The following is a 26,586-nucleotide window of genomic DNA, read 5'->3' on the forward strand; positions in this document are numbered from 1 at the left end:
TTTCAATGTTTCAAGGTCCGCGAAGGAAAATGCAGTTTAAATAGTCTTCAATTCCTTTTCTTTTCCTCTATCTTACACTTTTTCAGTAAATGCATCTCTTGGCACAAAGGAAATTGAAGTGGGAGTGTGTTTCATTTTAAAAAATAACATCCTCGTTAAATAATCCTGCACTTAATTAAATTTCCTCTGTTTTAACTGGACATAGAAACAAATAACTGTGACAAACAAAAATAAAGATCCTTGAGGAATACTGACTTACCTCTGATAAGAACCGTCTGGCATATTCATAATGATTTTTTTTGCAGTTATGCTTTAAGCAGGAACTCAGCATTTGGTTCTTTGTACTTTGGGGTTACTTATGAGTAAAGCCTAATAGATTAAACATATTTGACTTGATGCCTGAAACTCTTGTCTGTAAGATCTTTTAAATCACTTTTTTGTTATACATTGGAAAGCATCTAGTACAACTGGCTCTGCCTAGTCAGTACGTGAGCACATACAACTATCATAGTTCTCTGTTTGATATTTCTGAAGGGACTGAAAAGAAAACAGTGACCAGTTTCCACTTTGTTAATAGTACAGCTGCAATTCTTATCTTGGTAGCCAGCTATGTTAATAGGGATTACGTTTGGAGCTTCTGACTATGGCCATAAAATTCTTAGAGGGCCTGGCAAAAGTTACTTTGGAAAAGTATTTAATGTTTCTGTGACTGTTTAAGAGAAGAGCCTGCTCCTTTTTGAGGATAGGAATTCTGTTAATAAAAAGGGACGTGCGGTTCCTGATAAGTTTGTAATGTGTTTCTGGCCTGACTTTAGAAACTGAGTGAAAACCTGCCTTCTTGAGTGGCAAATGCCCATCCCCAGGAGGCTGACTAGCTGCGTTCAAGATACATACCAGTGTAAATAGTTTACTTTCTGCCTGTCTTGCTTCTTTTTTCTTAAAATAATCCCCAAGGATATTAAATATAAGTTGATTCACTTCAACAAATAGTTTAAATAATTTCTCACATGCTTATTTTATGTATGGAAATGTTGGTCTGAGAATAGATGTAAACTGTGAACAGGAGTGTTATGAGACTTTTGTGCTTCCATGGGATTTGTACCTGCTTTTCCATCCCCTCAACAGATCTGCAACAGAAGTATCGCCTGTAAAGTATCTGCCTCTGTTCAGAGTTTGGTTAATTAAGGAGCACTGGGACCAGTGTGGGTTTACTATGTTTCTGGTTTTGGTGCATGAAAATTTGAGTGCAGAAAAGCTCTGACAGGATTACTATCTTTTCAGCCTGTCTCAGATCACAAGGCCACACAAAAGTGGTCTGATTTTATAGAAGCTGAGTCGAATCAATACAAGAGATGAGAGAGTAAGTAAGTAAGTAGTACGTTTTTAATACTTTAAAGTTGTTGACTGCTCTTGGTCTCATCTGAATTGTCTTTAGAAAATACTTGTGACTTTTAAGCTGAGATTTTTCAGACCCCACTAAGAAGGGTTCTGAAATGGAATAGAATTGGGTTCCTTGTTCCCAATAGCAATGGGATTTGGATCTCTTCACATCCTTGGTCTTTTGCTGACCTGTTCTGAGAAGCATAGCTATTTTGTTCTTTCTGGCAGAAGAATGACCAAGGAGTGCCTGTTGTGCCAGTCATCTTCAGGGAATGGGAAGGACACATCACTTTTTTGCATTCTGATGAGGTCTCCCAGCTGAATGTCCCTGCCAGTTCAGCACGTGCTCCTGCTGTCACTCCCCCAGATACTGTGATGCCTTTTCTTTTCCTTTCCTAGAGCACTAAGGACGACGTACTCTATGGTTACCCCTTGTGCAAAGAGAAGAACTGGTTCAGCCAGAGAGCACTGAGTCCCCACTGGTAGCCGAATACAGCCAGGGTGGGCAGGGAAAGCTTTGCAGCACTGCTGGTATGAGATATCTTGCAGTCCACCTCAGGTACTGAGATGAGAGTCTCTAGATATGTACGTTCTCAGCATTGTAAACAATAGGAAGAGCTAAGCATAAATACAAAGAGAGAGAAACTGGGGGAGAAGGAAGCTAAAATGTCCTGCTTTACCTACCATCATTTGTGCCATCTTCAGCATTAGCTGTCATTGTCACACGCAAATCCAGTAATGCCATTGACAGCCTCACTGAAGACACAGAAACATGAAAAAAAGCTGAGGGCAGTCAGGGCGTTGCAGTGTTAGGTCTTCAGAACAAACTTCAGGCAGTTAGTGAATGTTTGAAGTTGTTAAGTTTTAAAAACCTTGACTTGCGGATCCTTGTTTGAAGTGGCTGGTGAGCCAGTCCGTCAGAATGAGGATTCTGGGTGAGGTAGCATCTGTTTTTTGTGGGGATACATGAGGCACAACAGCGTCTTCTCTTGAGTCTGCCATCGATTTTTGACTGGGGTCATTTTCCTTTTTGCCAGTAGAAAGGAGTGTGTTGCACATGGAACTTATCTCAAGAGCCTTCAAGAAAAGACAGTCAGGTGAGGGGAGGTTGCAAAATTGGACCGTATCCACATGCGCTCTTCAGAGTACTTCCTCTGTTCCTATATATTACATTATTGGTGAAATACATCAGCAAATGTTTATATTCAAGGAAAGTTTATACTAACACTGTGTCATGCAACTAATCTGTTTATGTTACAAATAGGGAACAGTAAGTTAGGTCCATTTTGCTCCAGATGCAAGTATCTTATTAAATATTTATACATGACTAGACTGTTTACTTTGCACCTCATAGTATAGTTGTATTAGGAAGATCCAGAACACCTGGGGTTTAGTAAGATCTCAAAGAAAGCTTGCTTCAACTTTCCAAATTAAAGATTAAGAGCTCACTGAATCACTGAGTATTTGACAGGAGACTTTTAAATAGAGAAGTATCAGTTCTAGAAGTACATTTCTGAAATTGCACTTAACAAAATATTGGTGAATACCAGATCTGGATTTCACTCTGGTTCTGCTGCATTCCTATACTTCTCAAACAGAGAAGTGTCAGAAATATCAGAGAAATACCAGAGTTTCCCCTGGCTTGGCTTTTTTGGAGGTCTGTTCTTTATGCTACCAGTTGCTCGCATGAAGTCATCACTTGGTTGACTTCTGTGAGGCTACTCTAGTTTTACATAAAAAAGAGTAAATGAATGTGGTCCTGGATCACTGTGTTACAGGTGTGCTGGCTATGCTGGCTGTGTAAAACATCCTTTTCTTTTTTTGAGAGGGGCTGTAGAACTAGCCTTCCTTATCATCTCCAGGCGTAACTATACCTACTTAATCTGATATCCAAAAGTAGAGGCAAGTGGCTTGGCAGAAAGCAGAAAAAAAAAATGTTTGGCGGAAGATTCTTCAATTTCTTGGTGTCGAAACGCTGATTGCCTGTGTAACAGTTGTATCACTTGAAGAAACATGTAAAAACCTTAACATTCTTTAAACTACAAAAGTGTAAGTGAAAAGCTTCACTGCTCTGTAGAGCAAAAGCTGTAGCTATTCAAAGTGAAAGCTAATTATTGATGTGTAATCTTGCGAGGTGGTGGATTGCATTAGAGAGACTGGGGAGCAGTAGTTTTAAGCTATTGCCAGCAGTTTTTGTTCTCTAATCTTGCTCAGTCTGTACAACATTGGAAGCGGTGCTGCTGTCCAGTCATTTTGCAAATGTAGCAAGAGTTTGTCTGATCAGCGCTCACCTCCAGCAAATATCTGCTCACTTCACCATGAGATGTAAAGATAAAGGAACATTAACTGTTTCTCTTGAGTGTAGTAGCCTGGGGTCTTAGGCAGCTTTGAGTGTAAATGGACTCTGAACCAGTTTACACCCATCTCTAGTGTAGAGAAGATCTAGTGCCCTTTGCTTGCTCCTAAATGTCACTGCATATTAGAAACTCTCTACCCTAATTCTTTCTAAGCACAACTAGCTATTCAGGTTACACACTTTGGAGGGGTTCCAAAACAATAGCAAGCACCACTTGCTTGTCAGAACTTGTAGGGTTTACTCTTTTTTTGCTGAACAGACAGCATTTGTTCTGATTTTGGCTTTATGGAATTAATATTTTAACCACTGTATTCTAAGAGAGAAGGAGTCTCATTCTTCCAAGTTGAAGAACTAGTAGTTATGATATGTAGTTATGACTAATATGACTAATAAGACTAACTAGTAGTAGATATGTAGTTATGACTAATAAAGTGCTTTGCTTTTTTCTGATGAGTCTTTCTGAGCTAAAGCTTCCTATGTTTAAATTGATTTCCAAATATTTTGCACAAGTTTTGTAAATAAACAAAATCAATAGTTCTATGTATGTACTCTTAAAATATGCTTTGTCCCTGATTTAGTTTGTACAGGATTTAAGTTTGTACACGATTTAAGAGTTAGTTGTACGTGGTGTATAAAATTTGCGTTCCAGTCTAAACAAAAAAAAGCATATTTACAACTTGTCTGCTTAGTTCAATTCCTATGGTTCTTGCCATGCAATGCAGTGCTTGAAATACTATTCTTTTCATATATAAGTGTAAAAATATCAGTTTCCTGGTACTTTTGTGTTGAAACCTAGCTAGAAAATTTAATTGTAGAAGAGATTTTGTTAAAGTCAATTACTTTTTGCTTATCACTTGTTTACATTTTTTCTTGCATTGAACTTTCACACTATTACAAGTACTACAGAGATTTCTTATACTGTCTCTGTGGAAGAATCAGATTAATCCAGTAAATTAGAAATATATCTGTCCTGTAACAACTATATAAATGTGGGAAGTAAAACACGATTTCCAGCAGAACTGGAAGACACCGTCCAAACGGTTTGTAATTTAAACGGAGCATTTGTATGAAGACTGTAGTTTCTTTGGTCTGATGATTGTTTTCAATATTTATAGTACAGCAGGCCCTGGGGCCTCAATTACACATCAGGATCAGTTGTTCTTTGTATAAACAAAAAAAAACAAAAAAAAAAAAAGCCCTGCACCAAAGAACTTTTCTTCTAAGCATTAAATTTATTGATTTTTGGAGAAAAGCACACAGCTGGGAAAAAAACATGGAACTCTCCCAAACTGTAGCTGGACACAAGAGCAGGTCTGGATTCTCATCTATCTGCTTTCAGCTGAAGAGTGTTTTGACTTATTGTTCACTGCAGATTTAATGGGGACATTTAAAGATACATTTAATGGATCCACAATATAATAAAATGATCTCCAGTGTACTGTGCACACAAGCAATATTGAAGGATAAGCCTCTCGAGGAACATGAACCAGAGGAGGAGTCTGAGAGTATGTTGGTGCAATATGATCTAGGCAAGCACGGAAGTTTGAGTGGCCTCTGCCCTGGAGCTGACTCTGGGCTTGGAGTGGAGTAGGGCAGCGTACAGCACTCCGTGCGTGACCAGGTGAATGCGCGCTCAGAGCACGCAGGCTCTCTCAGCGCAATTAAGGAGCCATAAAAACACCACATGAAGCTGTGGGATATCCTGTTTCTAATCATCAGAGTGTGGATTCTTTAGTTTAATTTAAAGAAAGATAGATTGCTAATTTGACCCATATTGAGTGGCTGAATGTATGTAGATGACATGATTTAGATAGACTTACAATCAGTGGTGCGAAATATCTTCAAGATGGTATTGTCTCTCTGAGTACTGACCTGCTAAGTGCTAAATATAGGTGGGGATCCGATCTCTCTTGCTTTCATGAAAGGCTGCTGGCCTTGGAGTTACTTACAAAAAAAGCCGTTGAAATTGCTGGTATTTTGAATAAGTTGTGCACCTCACATATTGCTTCAGTGGAGAGCAAAAGAAAATAGTCAGTGTTAATGGTTAGTTGTTTTTTTAACAAATACAGTATGAGCTGTTAATACTGGAGTGGCGTAGTGATATTTAAAAAAGGGCGATGAAGCTAAGAAATACTGATTTGATTCTGGTGAATCACAATCTGAAGAAGTCATCCCAGATTTCTTCCCCACTTGTTGTTCTATCCAGTAACATTGAAGGCAAGGAAAATGAAATTTTCTTTTCTTTTATTTGTTCAGCAAAACCAAAGTTTCTGGAAAGTTAAATTTCACTTCCCCTGGATATAACATAGCTGTTATTCCAGTTGGCAGAAAAGAGTTTTGACAGTGCAATGTTACTTGTGTCAGAAATTTTGTTTCTGGAAAGGAAAGAGAAGATGATGCAACTTTTGAGACTTGGGTAAAATCCCAGTGTCTGGGATGTAAATTCTGTGCTTGGGCACATCCTCTGAGAGAGCAGGGCAAATGAACCCCATGTTCTGCAGCCTGCCTTTCCCATGACCACCTGTCAAACTGCCATTCAGCATTTCTGTGCCTGTTTCTTGGCTTTATCATTTGGACCACTACTAAAAGCAGGGAGAGGGCTGCCAGATTCACAGAAAAATCAGCTAGCACGAGTCTCCTATGTGCATCCTCAGTGCTTAATTTCATGGTGGGAGCAAGGACACAGTCTGTGCCCTTACTGCAAGCTGAGACACTTCACCTTACCCTTGATTTGTATGGCTTTTCCTCATGCACACTCCTCAGTTTGTGCATCGGACTGAAGGTGGGCAGTATAGCCGTGCCTCACCTGTATTTCTTACCATTATCTCCTTTCGTTTATTCCTCTCTGATTCCTTTTCCTTTATTCTGCTTTCAAGCCTTGACCCTTTAGCCTTCCTCAGTGGGAAGATGCCTCTTAGGCTATGGTTGTCAGACACTTGCAGAGCTGGCATTTCCAGTCAGTGGCAGATGTAAGACAACGTTTCTGCTGATGCTGATTCAGCCAAGCAGACATCAGCTGTGTTAGCTAGAGCAACGGCAGTGAAGGAGTGATGCACACTGGGCCTGATTCTTCTCTCTCTGAGATCAGGGTTGTACCTCACTGGAGTCTTTATTGTTGTCGGTAAGAAGACACTGGAGTTCTCATGTGATCTAAAACTCTATAGAAGTGAGTATTTATTCAGAGATACAGATACAGAGGATGCGTTAACTCATACTCGCTCTTCTGCTGTTCTTGCTGGCTAAAACACGAGCTGTTATAAATGCCTATGGGTATGATGAACAGTTTAATCTAGTGTCTAAAGGGGACTATGTATGTGTGTGACTGTGAGCACAGTTTATCACACACTATGCAAATACAGCACAGTGTGAGGCTTTGAAAAAATAGCCTATGGAAAAGCATTGCTGCAGATAGCTGTGGGTTCACTGAAGTTGGAGGCACTTCATGAACAAGGAAAATACTAAGCCAGCTTGTAGCAGTGGTCAATAGTGGGTTCTTTTTTCTCTATTCATCTAAAGTGTGCTTTGCTTATTATTTTCAAACAGCAGTCTAGTGATTGTTCACTAGATGATGGCTCTAGGGAAGGGGCTTAGAGTAGTTTGTGTAGCTCTACAGTGGCTGTTCTGGCTGCAAAAGGAGCACTGGCAGCAACTTCCAAAGAGTCCTGCTGAGTCTGTGCAGACCAGATCCGCTTCCAGTGCTTGGTAGTCCCAGGGTTGCAATTTTTTATGAGCTACTAGGAGGCTATTTGCAGATTTGAGGCAGTTTGGGTTCCTCTAAAATGACGTGTCGTCATGTTGGCATGTAATAACACTACTCTGATGTTATAGGACGATGCTGAACCGATGCATGACGGCACTGTGGTGTGCTGGTATTTTGTTATATCACGTTAGCAGAGTTTGCTGTTTGAAACAAAGCCATAAAATTAACTATGCTATGAACTTTGTGTCTCTTAGGCCTTAGATAATTCCTGTTATTCACTGAGCTCCGAGTGAGTGCAAAATACAATGAGAAAAGCAATATAATCAATATAGCTACATTGACATAACTGGTAAAAACTGGACGATATCGGCATTTGCTGTTTGAAATGATGAATATGAATACAAAGAGAAGGAAACCAAACGAGATGATAACACCTACTACTACTGCCTGCTGCTTTTTAAAAAAAAGCAAACGCAAATAACTAGTTTTTTTAGAATGTGCTGTCTCTCTCTATAGACATCTCCTGATTTCCTCATACTCATCCTCATACTGTCCTGGCTACAGTCATTCTCTAGCTACTGAACTTCTAAACAGACTTAGCCAGAGCTTGGAGTTGCCAGCCATCTGCGAGTTACAACTGGGTAAAGGCCGCTTTCCTCTGTTCTATCTAGACATCAAGATTAAGGCCTGCTAAAGACTTCTGATTTTTTCAAGTGAGAAGCAGTGTGACTTTTGTATACAGATATGGGTTAAAAGTATTTAATATCTTTGAGGTGTTTTAATTTGTGCTGTTATTTCAAGCTTTTTTCGCTTGATTTTATTTTTTTCTTGTGGATGTGTAACTCTTAAGCATTCTGAAAGCAATCAGAAGCAATTTCAGCTTTGATTAGCAGCTAATTTAAATCAACTGATGAGCTACCATGCCCCTCCCTTTAGCTTCTTGGTCTGTTTGCTTAACTGGAGGGTACATTCCTAACTCTTAGACATTTCAGTTCTGCTTGGGTACAGTGAAGACCATTATTTGACTTGTGGTGTGTCAGAACAGACCTTTTATATTAAGAGGGAAGAAGCTGCTGAGCTGCTTTGGAAATCGCGGGCTCGTTATTGTCTGTCTAAAGCTCCCTAGACCTGTGTGCAGGGCAGCACCAGTCAGGTTATCCTGTCATCATATACAGATCGCTGATTATCACACACCAGCGTTTGTGATCTTCTGCAGCACTGCTTCCTTCTGTCTCTCATCAAGGCCCAATGAGCACAGACCGTGACAGGTAAAATCTTCTTCCAGACCTCAGATGCTCCCATACAAAGAGCCATGCTTAATCCCTGGCCTAGTGTGTAATTTAGTAATCTGCATGGTCATGAATTCCAGGGATATATGGGCAGGAAGCGCAGAGCAGTGTGGGTAGCAGGGCAGGCCTACGGAGTCATTTAAGTCTTTGTTGTATTGTGTAGCAAGGGATTTTGCAGACAATGAGACCTGTCTGTCAAAGATTAAGCAGACTGGAAGTGTAGTTTATACCAACAAATGAATGAAGCTTTTTGGAGTGTTAATACAGCCACATAGTAAATGTCCAAGGACTTAAACATACAATTTATGTGATGACAAGCAACATTGGAATTATTCATTTATTCTATATACCTTAGCCAGTGGGAATTCAAGTAGGTGAAGAGTTCATTTCCATCCTTATCTTGATCAATATGCGACACTTATTAGGAGAAATGAAAAACTCTCTATTTTTTTCTCTCCCTGACTTTGGTTTGAAGTTATTTTTACTGATTGCAGTTTATTCTCTGACGCTGCGTAGTAAACCAGCCACTGACTGACTGGCGCTCCTTGTTATCAGGCACTGCAGTAAAATTTTGCCTGGACCTGCTCTGCCTAAGCCTCTAGAGATAACTGGAATCTTGCCAGATGTTATGTTTGTAGATTTGAAGGTCTCTGCTACCCTCCACTCCTCTGCATTGCTTTGTGTATTTCCAAGCAATGTGTAGATGAGAATTCACAGGCTCCATTTTTTTTCCTTTAAAGTGAATTGTTTACATGTTTGCAAAACTCCCCTCAGCTGTGCTGTGTAACAGGTCTCTGGGAAGAGGTTTTGTTTTAAATCTGCCGTCTTGAACAAGCAAATGGTTCCCATCTGAGTTTTAAATCTTGACTGATATTATCTGTTCCAACAGATAATTTTGTTTTTTAGCAGAACTCTGTGAAAGCAGAGCTGCTCAGTCCTTTCTGAAGTGCCAGGAACATGCTGGGAAGGCTATGGGAGGCAAAATGTAGGGGAAACTGCTTGCAGAGAATCTATTGTTCTACACTGACCCCTTCCTGGACAGATCTGTGAATGGCCTACTTTCACCGCCTGCCTTCTAACTAGAAGCATCCTTTGGGGCTGAATGACCTTAGTGGATAATGAGAACTTCTGCTGTGTTTCTCTCTTGTAAACAGAATGTTTAGCATCTGGAACATGGTCTGGGGGCTAAAATTGCTATTTTTTAAAACTATGTGTAGTTTTATTTCTTTCTTTTCCAGAAAATGTTATTTTATTTACCTGATGAATACTGTTAATACGTGATATAGTAGTAAGGCTTAGAGGTAGCTCTGTACTGCATACAGCAATGCCAATTCCAGACTTGGTTTCAGAATTACATTGTACTAAGTACTAAAATTTGGTTATAATAGCACGAAGTGTGGGTATTGAACAGGGGAAGGGACATAACTAGTGTAAAATGAAGAACAAAAGCAAAAAGATAAGATTTTTTTTTTTTCCCCTGGAACATTGCTTTACTTGTGATAATTTATAGATACACGTTTTCTGTGTAACTGTGAAATTTAATAGAATGATTAGGTGTTCCAGTATAGTAAAAGTGAGCCAAAAAAGCAGTGTTAAGATCCTGGTCCGTAATTGCTTCGGTTATGAATTGGATTGCAAACTAAGTTAGAAGGAAGGTTGAGATTTTAGATTCGGTTCTCTCAGCATTATACAAGCTTGTTCTCTTAGGAGCTTGAGACAAGTTGAGAGAAACTCTTTAAGGCAAGATTGGACACTAGCATTTAAAACTAGTTTTAGAATACCAATGTTGTGATTGTGATGCAAATCTGTATTGTTCATATTCTAATGATTCATTTTACGTTCTGCAGAAACAGAGAACACGATGACACACATTAAAAAGTGATCTTTTATAGATTTATATTAATAACCACCTGAAAAATGACAGCTATGTTTTATTTCCAATATTAAAATAAATCTGTGCTGTTGCTGTTTCTGCAACCAACTCATCTTGATATATAAATTATTACAAAATGCAGTAAAACAAACATCATTCTAGTACCAACAGACACGTTACTAGCTGGAATATCTGCTGATGGGTGAAGAGTAGTAAGAAAAGATGGAACAACTTTTGTGAATATTCGAAGGCAAGCTGTTAAATATGAAGGCTGTTCTCTTAGTTGATAATTTTGCAGCACGCAAAACAAAATAAGTTTTCTTGCTTTCGCTGAAAAATAGTGAAAGGACTCACAACACAGGAAACTTCCATAAGTAGTGTGAAAACTAGGAGAGTAATAGCCTCGGTGTACCTGCAGCTGCTAATTAACAAATTAATATGATATCATGATACCTCTATTATACTGGTCCTCAGTTATGATCCTTTGATGGAAAGTGTTGCTCTAGAGTAATTAGCATGGAAAATAAATGACCAGTCTGCCTTGAGATGGGCCATACAGTACATTACCTCTTTTTGCTCAGGTTATATCTACTATATTTTCACTATAATCCATTCAAATAAGCTGCCATCCAACAACAATTCCAGTTATCAGTTCACTGATACAATTCCTTGATAGCCACTTTTAAAGTAGCAAATCAAGGGGAAATTAGCAAAATCAAGGGGAAATTAGCAAAGTCTTTGGAATTGAAGATAAGGCTGTTTTCTTTTCTGTAGCTGTGATTTCTGAGCTATGCCAGTGTCCCGTTCAGATTGAAAGCCATCGCCTGTTGGAAGACATTTGGGAGGTTTTTGAATCTATGCAAAGTAGCAGATACTTTATTGAGTGAATTTTCTTTGAATTACCACCTCCAGCCCTTTAACATAATTTAAAAAAGGCATTGCAGCAATCTGGGAATGGATGATCTTGGCCTAGGCTGCACACTCCAGATCTGGGCCTAAAATTGCCCAAAGAGAGGGAACATTGCTATTGTAACCCAGAAAAAAACTAGGGCAGGATCTTGCCTGTCCACTCCGGTGATCAGCAAGGAACCTGGCTGGTGGGCATGAAATAGTTTTTCTAAAGACTGGTGCCCTTTAACTTCCTTCCTGGCTCTTGTTGACTAGTGGGTGGTTTCCTTCTGGAAGTGCATGAGGCGTTGCATCTTTGCTAGAAGTCTTTAACTGACATTAGTGCAAATGTACATCTCTCTGTTCTCCTCTGTGTGGCAATTCCTTTAAAAATACTCCTCAGTTGCTGGTCTTGGGCAAACACCACGTAAGGTAAGCAATCACTGGAACTCTGTAACTGTTTCCATGCACGGAAACATCAAGAGGTTTTTTGGTTTTTTCATTACTGGTTTCTTCCTCCTTGTTCCTTTCTTTTCTTGTTGAATGTCATGTTTGGGGAAGTTCTGGTGCAAGAGGACACTTGCTGTTCCCACAGCATGAGACAAATGGAAAGCTCTGTATCATCCACAGAGCAGAAGGGGCTTCTATAACTCCTTTTCCACCTCTTCTCTCACGCTTTTACGTCTGTTCTTTATCTTGGAGTTATCTCTGTGTTGTTGGACATGTCTTGACTGCACTTAGTTTCCAGTTCCCAGGCAGAAAAAGTAGTCAAATGTAGCTATAACGTGATATAAGAAATCATGAGCCAGTGGAGGGGTAATTGTGACCTTTTTATTACCAATTCTGTTTTTCTTCCTTCCTTCCTTCCTTCCTTCCTTCCTTCCTGGACAGATAATTCTGTCTGCCCGCTGAGATGTGCAGTTGCTCCTGCTCGTTTGCTTCTTAGAGTTGGAATGGCTTTTTCTCAGTGCACAGCCTGGACTCAGAGGTAGTGCCTTTGTGGGATGCATGAAAGTCAGCAGCTCTGCCCCTCAGTGCCACAGGGAAGATCAAATCGTCCTGTCTGCTAAGGAATAGTTGTACTGGGAAAATGCTGGTATAGGCAGTCTCTTCCTACTAGATCTACTCCTTGCCCATGTCCCTGTTCTGTCTCTGAGGAAACACTAACATTCACAGCCTTTTCTTGCACAGGGGAATTAAAAATTTAAAAATTGAGTGTGTTGTAAGAGGAAGAACTGGAGAGGAGCCCAAAGCAAACTGACAGATCTGGACATAGCAGACCCTGAGGAGCTTTGGCTTCAGCATGTGGCTGAACCCTCCCTGCCTTTCTAGATACAATGTCCCTTTAATAGTCTTTAACAGGCCCGACATTGGCAAGATTTCACTTGTTCAGTACACTACTTAATACAGCTAATTTTCTACTGACAACATTTTTTTACAACAATGAATCTTCTGTCACTTGAGTCCATGAAGAAGGCAGCTTGGAAATGCCAGCCAGAGGGGGAGGTAGCAAAAAGTTCACTGTGGCTGTTCACTTAAACGGTTCTTTAGAAACACATTGGGCTTTTCTGGTTTGTTTGGTAGGGTGCTAGGGTAAGTGGAAGGGAAAATAACACACGAAAGAGTGGTGCGTTGTAGGGTGCATCTTAAGGAGAACCAGAAGCTGTGGATTCACGGGCAGCAGTCCTGAAGTGACTGCCTGTGAAGTCACTATGATTCAATATCAGTTTTCCCCTAATATCTAGTATCTATAATTAGTTTGCTGTGTTCCTCAGTAATGACTTAGGTAAAAGCCCTTTAAATGCTTTATGAAAAATAGTACTTTTGATCTTAGGAAGTTAGTTGAAGAGACAATAGATATATATATGCACATATATATTATATATTCATGTATGTACACACACAGTACATACTGCAAGGCTTGCAGCCAGGGGCTGGAAATTGTATAACTCAGTTAACAAACCTCAGTGTGTGTCTAATGTTCATCCATATTCTCTGTCTTGTGAAAAACAAAAGGTAGAAACAATTAAAAATTGAGATAAAACTAAGTGTTCTCATTTTATTTTCTGATTTAAACAAATAAGCTATTAAGTAAGAGACAACTTTAAATAGAAAATATAAAAGCAAACCTCAAAGTATTTCTGAGGACAATGAAAGTATTGACAGTAGTAAGGACAGTACGGCTGAAAAAGGAAGAAAAGCAAAGCTGGCGGTAATTGGGGGCTGCCCACCTTTGCAGGTCGCTCTTCTGTGTCACATATCACTATGAGTCACTCAAGAATGAATCAATTCTGATTATTCTTTTAATTCACACAGTTTTCAATACGCATGAAAACTTAATTATGACCAGTTAGCTGGTCCTTTGCTACAGCACTAGTGATGTAGATAGTGCCGTTCTCTATCGTCGTAAAAGTCTATACTGTCCTGTAAGGGTTAAAAGATAGTTGCTAATGGAGCCAGTGGCCTGTGCAGGTCAGTCTGCTCAGAGAAGAGCTCTGCAACCAAAGCTAGCACAGTCCAGGGACTGTGACCCTTGTTTTTCATGCGACCCACCTCTTGTTTCAGGGACTGACTGCTGAGGACCTGGCACTTGGTCATTTTCTACTGCCATGTCCTCTCTAGAGATGGGTTGTGTACATTCTGGGTAAAGGGCTCCTTTGCATATGCTCCCTTCCTTACTTTCCTGTAGAGCCATCAGGGAAACTGAGAGAAGTCCTAGGGAAATCCTTTATTGTCCCCTGAAATAATTAATTCTTTGGTATTAAAATTCAGCTCAGAACTTGTGCAGCTGTCAAGTCATGTATGCAATATTCGAAAGTGCCCTCCCCTCAGTAAAGGGTAGGAAAATGTTATGACAGCTGCTGTCCTATGTGAACAGGTTAGGAAACTGTGAAGGCTTTCTAAAGCATTTTTTAGAGATTAGACACCAAAGACTTTAGGGAGAGAAGACGAACTGAGGTCGCAAAAGACCATAAAAATCTCATAAACCATTCAAACCTTTGGCTGTACCGTACTCTTTTGTTAAATAAAAAAATACTTTGTTCATAAGTAAATTGAAGTCAGTTAGACCTCACTTACTGCAACATTTCTGTTAAGATTTTTATCATCATGTGATCCATCCTTTCAGTATAAGCCCTATTTATTAGAATGTTGATGAGTAATGTAACGCCTGATTGCCTGATCTTCATGAGGTAACCATTCCACCCGGTGTTACCTCCTCCTTCACACCTCTTTTCCCGTTGCCTCTAAGTCAGGCACATGTGTGGTTTCAGAGGAGGACTGCGAGTTGTTGGTCTTGTATGCTGTCCAGCTAGCAAAAAAACCTGCCATGACAAGCAGCACAAAGTTCATCTCAGGTGACTGTGTCACCTGAGCCTCATGGCCAGTTTGCTTGAACAAACAGCAGGTAAGCTGGGGATTCAGGGGTGATCACCTCTGCTGCAGTGATACTCTGGGCTGCGATTCATCACTGTCTGGTCTCTGCAAAACATAACTGCGTCACACAGTTTCTGCTGAAATAAAGGCATAATTTTGAGAGATGGTCATGAGAAGGGCCTGTAAATGTCATTAAAATAGCTGCTAGAGCTCCTTAAAAGCTTTAACTCATAATTTTCATACAACTGCTATTTAGTTGAAATACAAAACGTAAGTCATCACTGTGCTTTGTAAGTCGTGTTGCTTGTTCTTTATTTTACTAAATCCCCACAAACATCATCTTTGTATTTCTGCAGTGCCCGTCATTCTGGATGATGTTCAGTGTTACATGTGCTCTCTGGAGCACAGTGCAGGGAGGCTGGTGCCTGGCCGGCGCATCCCTCACACAGATGTTACAGCCCACAAGTTACTTTCCCTTACTTTCATGTTATCTGTGTTCTCTGTGGCCTGGAGCCTTTCCACACGCTCTTGCTTTCTTATCTAGCTTGGACATTTCAGTACATCAAAGCAAAAAAGCAATGTGGGTCAGTATCATCCTTTTTGACTCTCTTCTATTTTTTTTAAAGAAAGTAGTTCTTTAAAGGTTATGAAGTGTACAATAGGAGTAGTTACTTAGATTTAACACTGAGTCACTCCTGGCATTGTCCATGGTGGGGAAGAAGATGACAGTATGTGGTCTCTTTGTGTGCTAGAAATGGAAACAGCAAATATGTGGAATTCATTAGATCAGGATGTTCTGTGAAAGTTTTTAACTGGTAATTAAGCATTCTAAAGAGCAGACTTTTCAGACATTTAAATATCCAGTCTCAAAAATAATTTTTCTTTTTAAAATGTCCAAGGTTTATAGGCAGTTTTATATTTATAATGCAGTAAATCTTCCATTGCAAATTTCTTTATGTGACTGAAGTACAGGATTCTGAAAGCAAATGCTTTATGGAATCAGATTTTTTTTTTTTTAAAAAAAGGCAATTTAAAAATAGGGTGTAAAACTATATATATATAAAAACAGGTTTTTTTATTACCTACGTTTTCTACTTGCTGTCAAGTCTAGTCGGGCTGAGCGGAAATAGCAGAAGTATTTTTTTGAAAATGGAGTTTATCACTTGAACTAAAACTGTAAATTATTATGAGGAACAGCCTGCAGTTGCTCATTACTATGTTAAAAGATTAATCCTGAGACGACCAGAGCAGCCTTGACAGTCTGCGCTCTGAGCACGCCGTGCTCCGCTTTGCTTAAACAGAAAACTTCTAAAGTGAATTATGATATTAAAGAATTTCACGTGGTGCAGGAATAATTTGTGTCTTCTCTGATTTAAAATTAAATAAAAAAAATATTACCCTGACATCCTTCCCTAAAGAAAAAAAAAAAAAGAAAATGAAAAAACCCAGAACAGAGAGCAACAAAATTAAAAATAAACCTATGAGATTTTGGTGAAGGTTTGGAATAAGTTAGGATTGTTGCACAGATACACTTTCCAGTCCATTATTTCTGTGTGAGTCTGTACAATTTTGTGTATTCATCTCCTGTTGTGTGAGTAAAAGGCTCTGTAGAGGAGCAGTACGTTATATGACAGGAATAAAGAAGCCATTTTGAACAAGAGTTTCACTCTAGTTTTTAGAAGAAAAACTTGAAGAATAGTAATCTTTAAAAGTACAAAGCATTTTTCAGTAGGGAAAATAATTACTTACTCTGGAATGTGAGCAGGGCGCCGAATACCTGACCTGTAATTTAGGAAAAGTGAAGGATTTTTCATCAGTAGTTATTATTACTGCAGTAGAACTGTGGGGCCCCAGCCGAGACCAGGGCGCTGGGGTGCTCGGCACTCTCGAGCGACAGATAACCACCGCCACTGGAATCTGCAGCAACGGTGGGACAGACCGAAGAGGAGAGGGGACGACGTAGAAGCAGAAAGTAGATATGGAGCCCAGGGTCATGCTGCTTGCTGATGGGCACTGCCGCCTTGCACCAATAAGTCACCTGTAGACACCTCCTCTGAGTTCCACAGGAATCGGTGTCACCTCTTGATCAGATAGGACAGCTGTGATTTAAATGAGTAATCTGTTTGCTTCTGTGAAAGAGCATCTCAAAGGATCAGTGGCTTACATAGTGTATCCTGTACAACGCAAGAATCAGCTACATAGATCTTCCTTGAAAGTTTTGGGCTAGATTCTGCTTATTGCCGATGAGAAAATACATTTTTGAGTCCACAATGGTTTAATGGTTGGCTCCTTGGTTTGCCTTAATGTGGTCAAAATGAGATGCTTCGGAATACAAAGCATTTTGTTGTGAAGTAAAACTTTGTCACTAGCAATGTTTCGTGTTTATAAAACATTGTGAGGGAAGTAACGGGTGAAGAAATAGAGTGTGAATATGACTTTTTAAAAAAGTGGTTACTGAATTTGCGTAGAGAAGGGATTATGTGTTAGTTTGAGGAAATGTGAACATCTTTAAATTCAGGTGCTCTTCCCATACACCAGACCTTAATTCTGCTTGAAATAATAATAACACTTTACTGCATGAAATATGGCAGTCTATGAATTTTCTAACTGAAGTAGGGATCGATTGTGCCCTACCTGATCAGTCATATTCCGCTTAGTTACTAGTCCTGCTAAACTTTATCTCACTTTGTGAGTTCCAGTGTCCTTTTTTGGTGATGAATCACTGAGCAGTGTTTGATAGTGAGTGAGCCTGGAGGAACTGTCCCCCACGTAATTAAGCACGTGTATTATTTTTTGTCCCTGAAATAAGAGGCAAGATTCCTTAGCACTGCCACGTGTTTTCCTCTCGCAGCAACAAATCAAGTAGATCTACACTTTATTCTCCAAGCTCTCAGATGCAATGGAGGAAGAAGGAATGTTAGAAATTTGCAATGCTGTGTGTAGCGGCTTTGCTTCAGTGGGCGAAAATTTATGTGGGGTATTAAAGTTGGCAAAAGGGGTAGGGACAATAGAGAAATGGTGATGTATGTGGTTGTGTAGCTGTGAATTCCTTACAGAGGCTCCGTCATTTCCCAGCATACTGGCCTTTCCTAAAGACACTCAGGGTGCGGGTGAATTTAAAGGGTGAAGTGAAGAAGGCACATGTTTGCAGAACCTTTTCCGTATTGAAAGACACTCCTATCAAATTACATTTTCAGGCTATTTTGTTTTACTGCCTTCTGCAGTGTGGTGATTCAGAAGCAATGGGAGGCTCCTGTCCCAGCCATTGTTGTTTCTTGGTTACCACACATTGAGAATGGAAATCTGAATGTCTGAGACATCTCTGTCTTTTTAATGGTTTGCAATGGCTGAGTGCCTGGCAGGGACAGATATGACTCATATTGCACTGGTGGCCCAGAATTGATCAAAATCCTGAAATTATCTGGGGGAATGCCACGGTACATCATGAAATAATGCCATTTTTACCAGCATCGTGTTTATTACAGAGAGATAGGCTTCTCATTTAGTGCTGCTTTTGTGCTTGTGGCAGACAAATATGTTTGAGAATGCAGGTCATGGTTTTCAAATGTATGAAATTCTACTGGGCATTTGAGAAAACATTGGCAAGTCACAGTGATTTCATAGACAGTGTCTTTGCTTGGCATTACTAGCATTCTGTAGTTCTCCCCTTTTTAAAAATGGGTGTCATGCAGCCAGGAAACCAAAATTATGCCATTTGTGTTAATTACTAATGTCTTTGTACAGGGCACCGAACTACATCTATTGAAAAATAAAGATTAAAAATAGGAAGTGCTGTTGATTCACTGTAGCTTTTGCTTGATGTAAACCACATTTTCTGTTTAAGCTTGCCCTCACTGCTGAGGGATGTTTTATTCTTTTTATCCTTTGGGTAAGAGCAATCCTGGTGCCAAAGCACAGTAAAGACTGGACACTTAACTTTTTACCGCAAGGTAAATTTGTTGAGGTCGAACTGTAGTTCCACCTGGTGTTGAACCGTGTAAATGGTAAAACCTGAGTCTTCGTTGTGCTTTTGTCCTGGAATTGCTCCTGCAACCACAGTGCGTGCTCTTTATAATGCTTTTGTCTTGGGACAGTTTGTGGGAGTGCTACTGAGTGATGAGAAACCCTGCTTTTTTAGCTGTGAAGGCAAGTCCTTTCTTTCAACATAGAAAATGTGATTTCCATCCACATAAACTTCAAAAGACACAGCAGAAATTCTTGAGAGCCTGATTATCATGGCATAATCACATTATTAGAGAGATTAGAAGCACTTTACTGTGTCTTTATGGTTTAGTGACACTGAGGCACTGGACAAAATCTTCAAGTGCTGTTAAAATCTTCCCTCTAGGGCACTAAGGCAGAAGAGAGCTCTTTACTACCTGTGCGCCCTGATATCCCAGAGAACATATTTAATTCTTCTGTCAAACACAAACAGAACTCTGGTTACTGGTCTTTACTGTTACTGGTCTTTACTGTCTCATTGAGATATTTGTCAAAGTGACCTGCCACAGAGCAAAACAAAAGTCTCCTGAAATTTTAATTCCTATCAGTTCCAGTCATTGTGAAACACTGTCATTAACCACTGTCATTAACCAGGCAATCAAACTAATTGAATACAGAAGTGTTAGCAATTCAAACAAGTGAGGAATTCCCAGTGTGTTTTCTCTGGCAACACTGGTGGATGGGCTCTTGGGTGCTCTTGCTTTTGTGTATGGTGAGGGGCTATCATAGTGACAAGCCCATTCTTAGGGTGTGTCTGTGGCTCCACTGCTGTATTGCCTTCAGGCAAACAGTCCACAACCCATGTCTTGTAAATGCAGATGTTGCCTGAGAGACTCTGAATAGCTTGTGACCATGGGAAATGAAAAAGTTGAAGCTGAGGCTGAAAGTGAGAGCAAAGCATGTGATTTTCTTAACGTGTTTCTTCTTGTGTACGGTTGCCAAGGACCCCTGAAGATTTGGGGATTAATATTATGATCATATGGTTCCCAATATAAAGGATTCTATTGATAATTAGCCCAGAGTGTAGAAAGCCAAGAATAATCAACAGATAAGCCTTTTCAGATGTAAGGCTGTGCCTCTGTGTAAGGGCACAGTATGCATAGTGTCTAGACAGAAAAGGTAGGAAATATAAAACATGCACTTGACCTCAGTTTAAAGGCCAGGATGAAACAATCACAACAGAAAGAGTGACAGAGAGGAACTGCTGCCCTTTAAAAGAAATCTGCTCCAATAGTGAAGAAACGTAGAATATGGGACGAAATGTTTTAACCTGAACAGGTACTAAAAATGATCCTGAAAAAAAAAAATTCTAAAATCAATTAGAGTTTGTTTCACATTGCTTGATTATTAAAATGTAGAGATGTATTTTTAAATTAACTGTAAGGTCTTTTACCTGCCAAGGCGCAGAGTCAGGACTTTGTATGTCTCCAGCTGAGATTACTAAAACACTTGCAGCAGGGAGCTGCATTCCTTCTGCTGTTTTAAGTAGTTAGGGAAATAGAGGGGAAGTGGCTACCATGGATGTGAGTGGAGAGGAGAATTGGAAGGAGGACGATTTATTTTAACTTCTTCCTTCATTCTGTATCTTTTAATGTAAGGCTTGATTCTTTGCAATGATAACTTCGTGTAATCTATTGACTGTCTTGCCGGTAAAGCGCTAAACTGCCATTTTCTGCTGGTACTTTGGGATCTTAAACACTATTGATCTCTTTCGGACTCTCTCAAGAAGATGAGAAGTACAGAAATGTTAACATAAAGCTCTGCATTAAGTGTTCAGCTGCTAAGAGGCAGCTTCTGGGACTGATAAGTCAGAGTACCAACAGCAAAAGTTGTTAAACATTGGCTTGTTTCAGAAACGAGTACCAGACTACTCTGCCCATCCACATAGTTGGTATAACAATGTTTTATCTGGCACAAATGAATCTGTGCAGCTGTAGAAAAGCCTGCCATCTTCGGGCAATGCTCAGTTATTGCAGCCTTTTTTTTTGTTGTTCTGGAGAAATCAAAAACCCTGAGTATAAGGTAACCAGGAAAGCAGTGGAATCAGTCCCAGTTGTGTGCCAACCATTGTACTAGTCTCAAATACTCTGCAGTGTGCACCTTTTGCATGTTGTGTTATCTTTTTTTGTGCTTGATGTAAAGCATTAGTAAGATCTTGTTGCATTTGGTGCAGACTCAAGCAGAAGCAGCCAGTTTGATCTCAAAACAGTTGCCTTCCCCTCTTCCTTCCTACAGCAACATGGGTAATAATAAATTTTCTAGGAAAAGGGGGAGATTTCTTACTCATTACTTACCTGGAATAACCTCTAAAAACATTGAGAATGTGCAGGGGAAACTTACGGATGTTCTCACCGTCTTGATTGATACCGAATTGCATTAAAGATTGAGTTGGATAGAGTAATTGCAAGGGACTTTGTGAATATGGTGCATTGACTTATTTTTTGTTGTCTCTTAGGGTCGACCAGGACCAGTTGGACTTCAAGGACCGATAGGCGCACCTGGAATTACTGGCCCAGAAGGTTTACCAGGACCAAAAGGTGAGAGAGGAGCAGTGGGCCACCCTGGACCAGCTGGACAGAAAGGTGAAAAGGTAGGCTGAACAGTGACTTTTCTTTTCTGTCTCTGCAAGAGATCTATGACCTTGTATATATTTTTGAATGAATAAAGATAATCTTGGACCATCTGCCCAAGGGTAAGAACACAACAGCATTGCATTAGTGTCTTTAGATAATCCCCTGCTTTTATTTCTGAATGAGAGTATAGTTCTTAAAGCTGCTGAACATTGCAGCCATCCTGGTAGAAGAACCCTAGGCAAATGCGTATTGCTGTTGCAAGTAGTCTTTCACTTCACATGTCCCAGGAAAGATGAGTGCTACTCACACTATGTTCAGAGAGAGCTGGAGCTGGTTCCTGTGTAGAAGATCCTGAGTTGGTGTCCAGAAGAGCAAAAGGAATGGGTACTAAATGGAATCTGCAATTCAGTTTTGTAGGGGCAAAGTTATTTTTTAAACTACGTCATATTATTTGGAATAACCCATAAGGTATGGGTATCAATGAATGCAATGTGCAAGAATTTACTCCAGAGCTGCTATTTTTATCCATTGAAACACTTAGGCAATACCAACGTGCAATAAGATTCTATCTCTCTATCGTTTGTGGAAACAATATGCTTTACCTTTTCAAAGCAAGAGCTATTTGCTGGATATTCTGCTTACACAATCTGGTTTGCTACTATCCAGTAGAACCCACAAAGTCGTACTTGCAACTGAGCCAGGTGTGGTCTGAAGTTAATACAGTGGGCTGCATAACTCTGGGTGAGGCTATCTAAGTACAGACATAAAAACCCATAAGTCCTGTTAAAATTCTTGGAAGGTCAAGTATGACACTGAGAGTTAAGCTTATACAGGATTGTTTATTTTCCTGGCATCTAGTTTTCCCCAGATGTGTGGTAGTGGATTATATTTTTACTTTAAATTGCCTGATAAAACATTCCTGAAACACTCATTTGGCATCCAGTCAAGCCCAGATGAGCAATTCCTGTCTTCACTGACCCCTGCGGTCAGAGAGAATCTGCATGAGGCAGTTTTCTCATTTTGGTTTTGAAAGCTAAAATCCAAGACTGAAAATGTTGGAGTGAAAAGTATCTCACAGGTAACTGAAATACACAGTTAGATGAAGTAAAATAAAACATGTACTCTTTTCCTTCAGGGCCCAATGGGAGTTCCGGGATTTCAAGGCATCAATGGGATCCCAGTAAGTTTGCATATGTAAACGTCAGTCACCAGAATGTTAGTCAGAACTGAAAATGTTTAAGCCTGATAGAACTGTCCTAGCTCGGACGCAGTGTATCTTGCAAGTGCTTGCTTCTCTCCAGAGGGAAGTGACAGTGTTTATTAAACTACCTGGTGATCCTATGCTCTTTCATAAGAGGTGTAGATCCTATTATGGAGTGATAGGAAGTTGATACATAAGAGGAGTTGACCCTGAGTTACGTGGGATCCACTGCCTCAATGATAAGCTTTTCTTTCAGCGCCACGTTCTCTCAGCACAGCTCTGGTGAACCCTGTATCCATCGACTTATGGAATTGCGAAAGACTTCAGACGTTCAAACAGGCATGATCAGCAGTATGTGTTTCCTAACCAATTCTTAAAACCTTGTAATGATGGAGACTTTAACGTCTCAGTCATTCTGCAGCTTAAACCTCTTAGTTGTCATCTTAATTAACATGGGCACAGAGAGTAGATTGTTCGCTTTTACTTTCTAGTAGCTTTCTTGCATATGATAACTGTTACCAGGTCTCCCTCAATCTTCTTTTTCTATGATGTGGATGGAAACAGTGAATAGAGCTGAGGTCTTCCAGAGGATCCTTGCTGTCCCACTGTGTGCTAGTTCTGGTTTAGATCTGAGCCTTTCAGAAACTTAAGACAGGGGAGAGAGAATTGCTGGGTTTTACAGGGGGTGGGTAACCACTTTTTTGTTTCAGGTAGGGGGAGGCAACCACTTTCCCTGACTGACCATCAGGAATATTTTTGTTTGTTTCTTTCATTCTTTAAAAATGTAACACTACTGACAACTGTTTCCCTTACTACAGAAATAATTCTGTATTATTTGGCCTAGAGCCTTTTGACCAGTTTTCTTTTGCTTTGGTATTCTCTGGTGACTTTTGCAAAGATGTCTTATGGACTCTTTACCTCAGGGGAGTTTTAGCTGGGCAATTTTAGAGGTTGCCCCAAATTTCCTTGCTCTCTCTATACTACTCAGCTCAACGTGCTTTCTCCTTCTGTTACTAGAATTCTTTTTCTTTTCTTGATGGCGTTTTTCCATCTTCATTACCCTTGTGCCTTCAGACTATACTCATGCTCTTCCTCACCTTCCCTACTTCTTCAGCTCCCCAAGAGCTCCAACAATTTAGCTATGCTTTCTAACTTCCTATCAGAAACTGAATTGTTTTGATAGAGTGGATAAAAATACACAGTTGGCCCTGTAAATGAGCTTGCTCGATTCCAGTTCCTTCCTGGCCCTGGTCCTTCTCTCCTCCTCAGCTCATCCTCTCCTGTTTTCTCTCCTGCTCTACTCCCTTGCTGCTATTTTTTTCTTTTCCCACCAGCCAGCTCTCTAGCACTGAAGAGAACAAGCTGTTCCCATAATACTTAATTTAATTGAACACACTGTGGGAACATGCTGTTCTCAGGGTATTTTTTCTGATGAGGCTTTGTAGAAAGGGGATTCCCAACAATGAGGGGAGGCAGAAATACAGCAACAGGTAGTTGGCAGTGATGAGCATTCCAAGGAAAGAGTAGGAGAAGTAAGTGAAAGTATTTAAAGCCTCCAGTAATGCAGATCTACTCTGTGTGCTTTAAAGTATTCTGCAGGTGGGGGAGTGGGAGACAGATTTTTCTGCTCATAAACAGCAGAATGCTCACCACTATGACTCTTCTGAGTCACAACTGCAGGACAGAAAAAGGGCAAGGGGAAACTACTTTATATTGTTTACATTTTAGCCATTGAGACATAGAGAATACTTCCATTCTAGGGTAAAAATGGCAACTAATGCTGCTTGAGAAAATACTTATATCTTTACCAGTTGCATTTCAGGATAGGGAGTAGTTTAGGTTTGTTTTGAAATTTATATGCGCATATGCCCATTAAATGGATCTGTGAAATGCAGAGCAATGGAGAAAAAGTGTGCATGTGCTGATGCGCGTAAGAGAGAAGTAAAAAGACATTGACGTTTCTGCTCAAGAATTAACATCTAAATATGAAAAGAGATTCTTTGTAGATATGTTAGCGTGGGGAGGTATATTTTAGTGATGGCCATGGCCGAAGGACTGCAAGGCTGTGGTTCAGAGGGGAATCCCACTATTGACCTTAAGGGAAGTGGTGTTCCACAGAGTTCCCTTGGGGAATGCTGGTGGCAAGTAAATTGTGTTGTTGCAGCTGGCCTGACTAATCTCTTTAACCTTGTAAATACAGCGGCTACATGCGTTTATTGCTAGCCTTTCTGTGTCACGCTCTGGAAGAAAGCCTCAAATCCTTAGCCCTACTTGGGAAGTTTGTTTTTTCCCATAGGACAATACTCAAGGGCACCTCTGGCCTTTGCAGGAACTGAAGCAGAGAGATAGATGTATGTAGCTTTTCACAAACTGTCTATGGAGTTCTAGAAGGAAGTATTTCGATGAGAAGTGAGCCCTTATCTATACCATGAAAGCTAGAGCTACATGGAGAGTCAAAATTGTCCATTTTGTGACCCTGCCAGAGAAAACACCAGCATTTGGCAATGGCTGTAAAAAGGCCAATTTGCCATAGTGATCCCTGAAACTGCTTATTCAATTAGTTTTGTGTTGCCCCTTAATTGCGGTTTTTTCCCTGCTTTTAAATATTTGTTGAGCTCTCCTGTTGGGATTGCCTTTATACTGTTTGATTTAGAAAAGAGGCCCCTCGGGATAACAATGTTAGTGTACAAGCAAGAGTCAGATAAAGGAAGGACCTAGATGAACAGTTCAAATTTCCTTATCTGCCTCACAGGGAATGTCTCCTTTTGTGAGAACAGAGAGCACAAGTGATCTCTTCACCTTGTGCTTTAACTTCGGTCTGTAAACTAGTCACCCTGCCTTGTATAAGTAAAGCCTCTAACAGTCTTCTGCTTTAGTCAGTTGAGGTGCTTGTGCCGAACTGGCACATCTGCCAAAACAGGAATTAGAGGAGGTGAGAGCAGTGAAACAATTAAGCACTGTTTTTCTCAGATCAAAACAGCTCTTTAAATCAGTATTTTAAATCCCCGGGGAAAAGGTTCATTTAAGACATTGTTGCCATAGGATGAGGTGTAAGGGCCACAGATTTATATAATAGGCATAAGAAATCACTGTGCTTTGTGAGCCCTCCTCATATGTTAAGAGGATATCAAAATTCTTTGAGCCACTTACAGACTGTGTTGGGCCAAGAGTTAGGAGATCTCACCCAAAGTGTTTCCCAAGACATGAGGCCGCTAGCCAGCTGCCTGCCATGGGCTGGCTCTTGACCAGCACTAACAGCTCAGCAGCGTAGCTCCCTGTTCTTTAGCTCCGAGGGGCAGATGTTGGCCGTTCAGCTTCACTAAACCCTGCAGCTGGTCACCTTATGTTGTAACCAGATGCGTGTGCACTTGTCCCACACAGTTTCTGGTTTTGTTGATGGTGTAAACAAAGTGACAGACCTGGTAGACATTGACCACTCTGGCCTCCCTTTGTAGTCACATCTTGTCCTGAGACCAAGTTGCACCCTTGTCTCCTGTCCCAAGAGACTTGCTGCTCTTGGCTGTGACATCCTGCATAGATGCAGGAGGGTAGGTTACCACTGATTTGTTCCAGCTTTGGGAACAAAATGCAATAATTCCTAAGGGACAAATGTAAGTGGCAGTAGATTGGTGCCTCAGCCTTCTGTTGCTTTACCAGGCCCTGGCAGGTCCCTGCTTGCATACCACACGTGGGTGTTTTGACAAACAGACTTAATTCATCAGGGCAGCTGGTGCTATGCCTGCAGTGGTGCCTCATGCTAAGACTTTGGGATTACTTCATTCCATGTCCTAAGGCCTGGTTTAATCTGAGATTTATACTTGTCTGGGTGCCTTCATCCTGTATTCATTTTGCATACACTTTGCATTCGTCCAGTTTGCACCTTATTGACTGACAGAGAGCAGATCTGGGCTCCTTCCCCTTCTCTCCACTTTGTTGGCACAAGTTGCAC

The 26,586-nt window shown here is 40.4% G+C and overlaps 1 protein-coding gene across 2 annotated transcripts in view; it reads left to right on the forward strand.

Moving 5' to 3' along the window:
- Positions 1-26,586, forward strand: part of COL4A6 (collagen type IV alpha 6 chain) — a 133,082-nt gene that overhangs the window by 60,724 nt on the left and 45,772 nt on the right. For both annotated transcript variants that reach the window (XM_054075522.1, XM_054075523.1), the window contains 2 exons: positions 21,319-21,453; positions 22,572-22,616. In XM_054075522.1, the coding sequence (XP_053931497.1) occupies positions 21,319-21,453; positions 22,572-22,616 (180 nt within the window). The remainder of the gene's footprint in view (positions 1-21,318; positions 21,454-22,571; positions 22,617-26,586) is intronic.

Source organism: Cuculus canorus, chromosome 10 (genome assembly GCF_017976375.1).
Source record: "Cuculus canorus isolate bCucCan1 chromosome 10, bCucCan1.pri, whole genome shotgun sequence".
Taxonomy (NCBI): domain Eukaryota; kingdom Metazoa; phylum Chordata; class Aves; order Cuculiformes; family Cuculidae; genus Cuculus; species Cuculus canorus.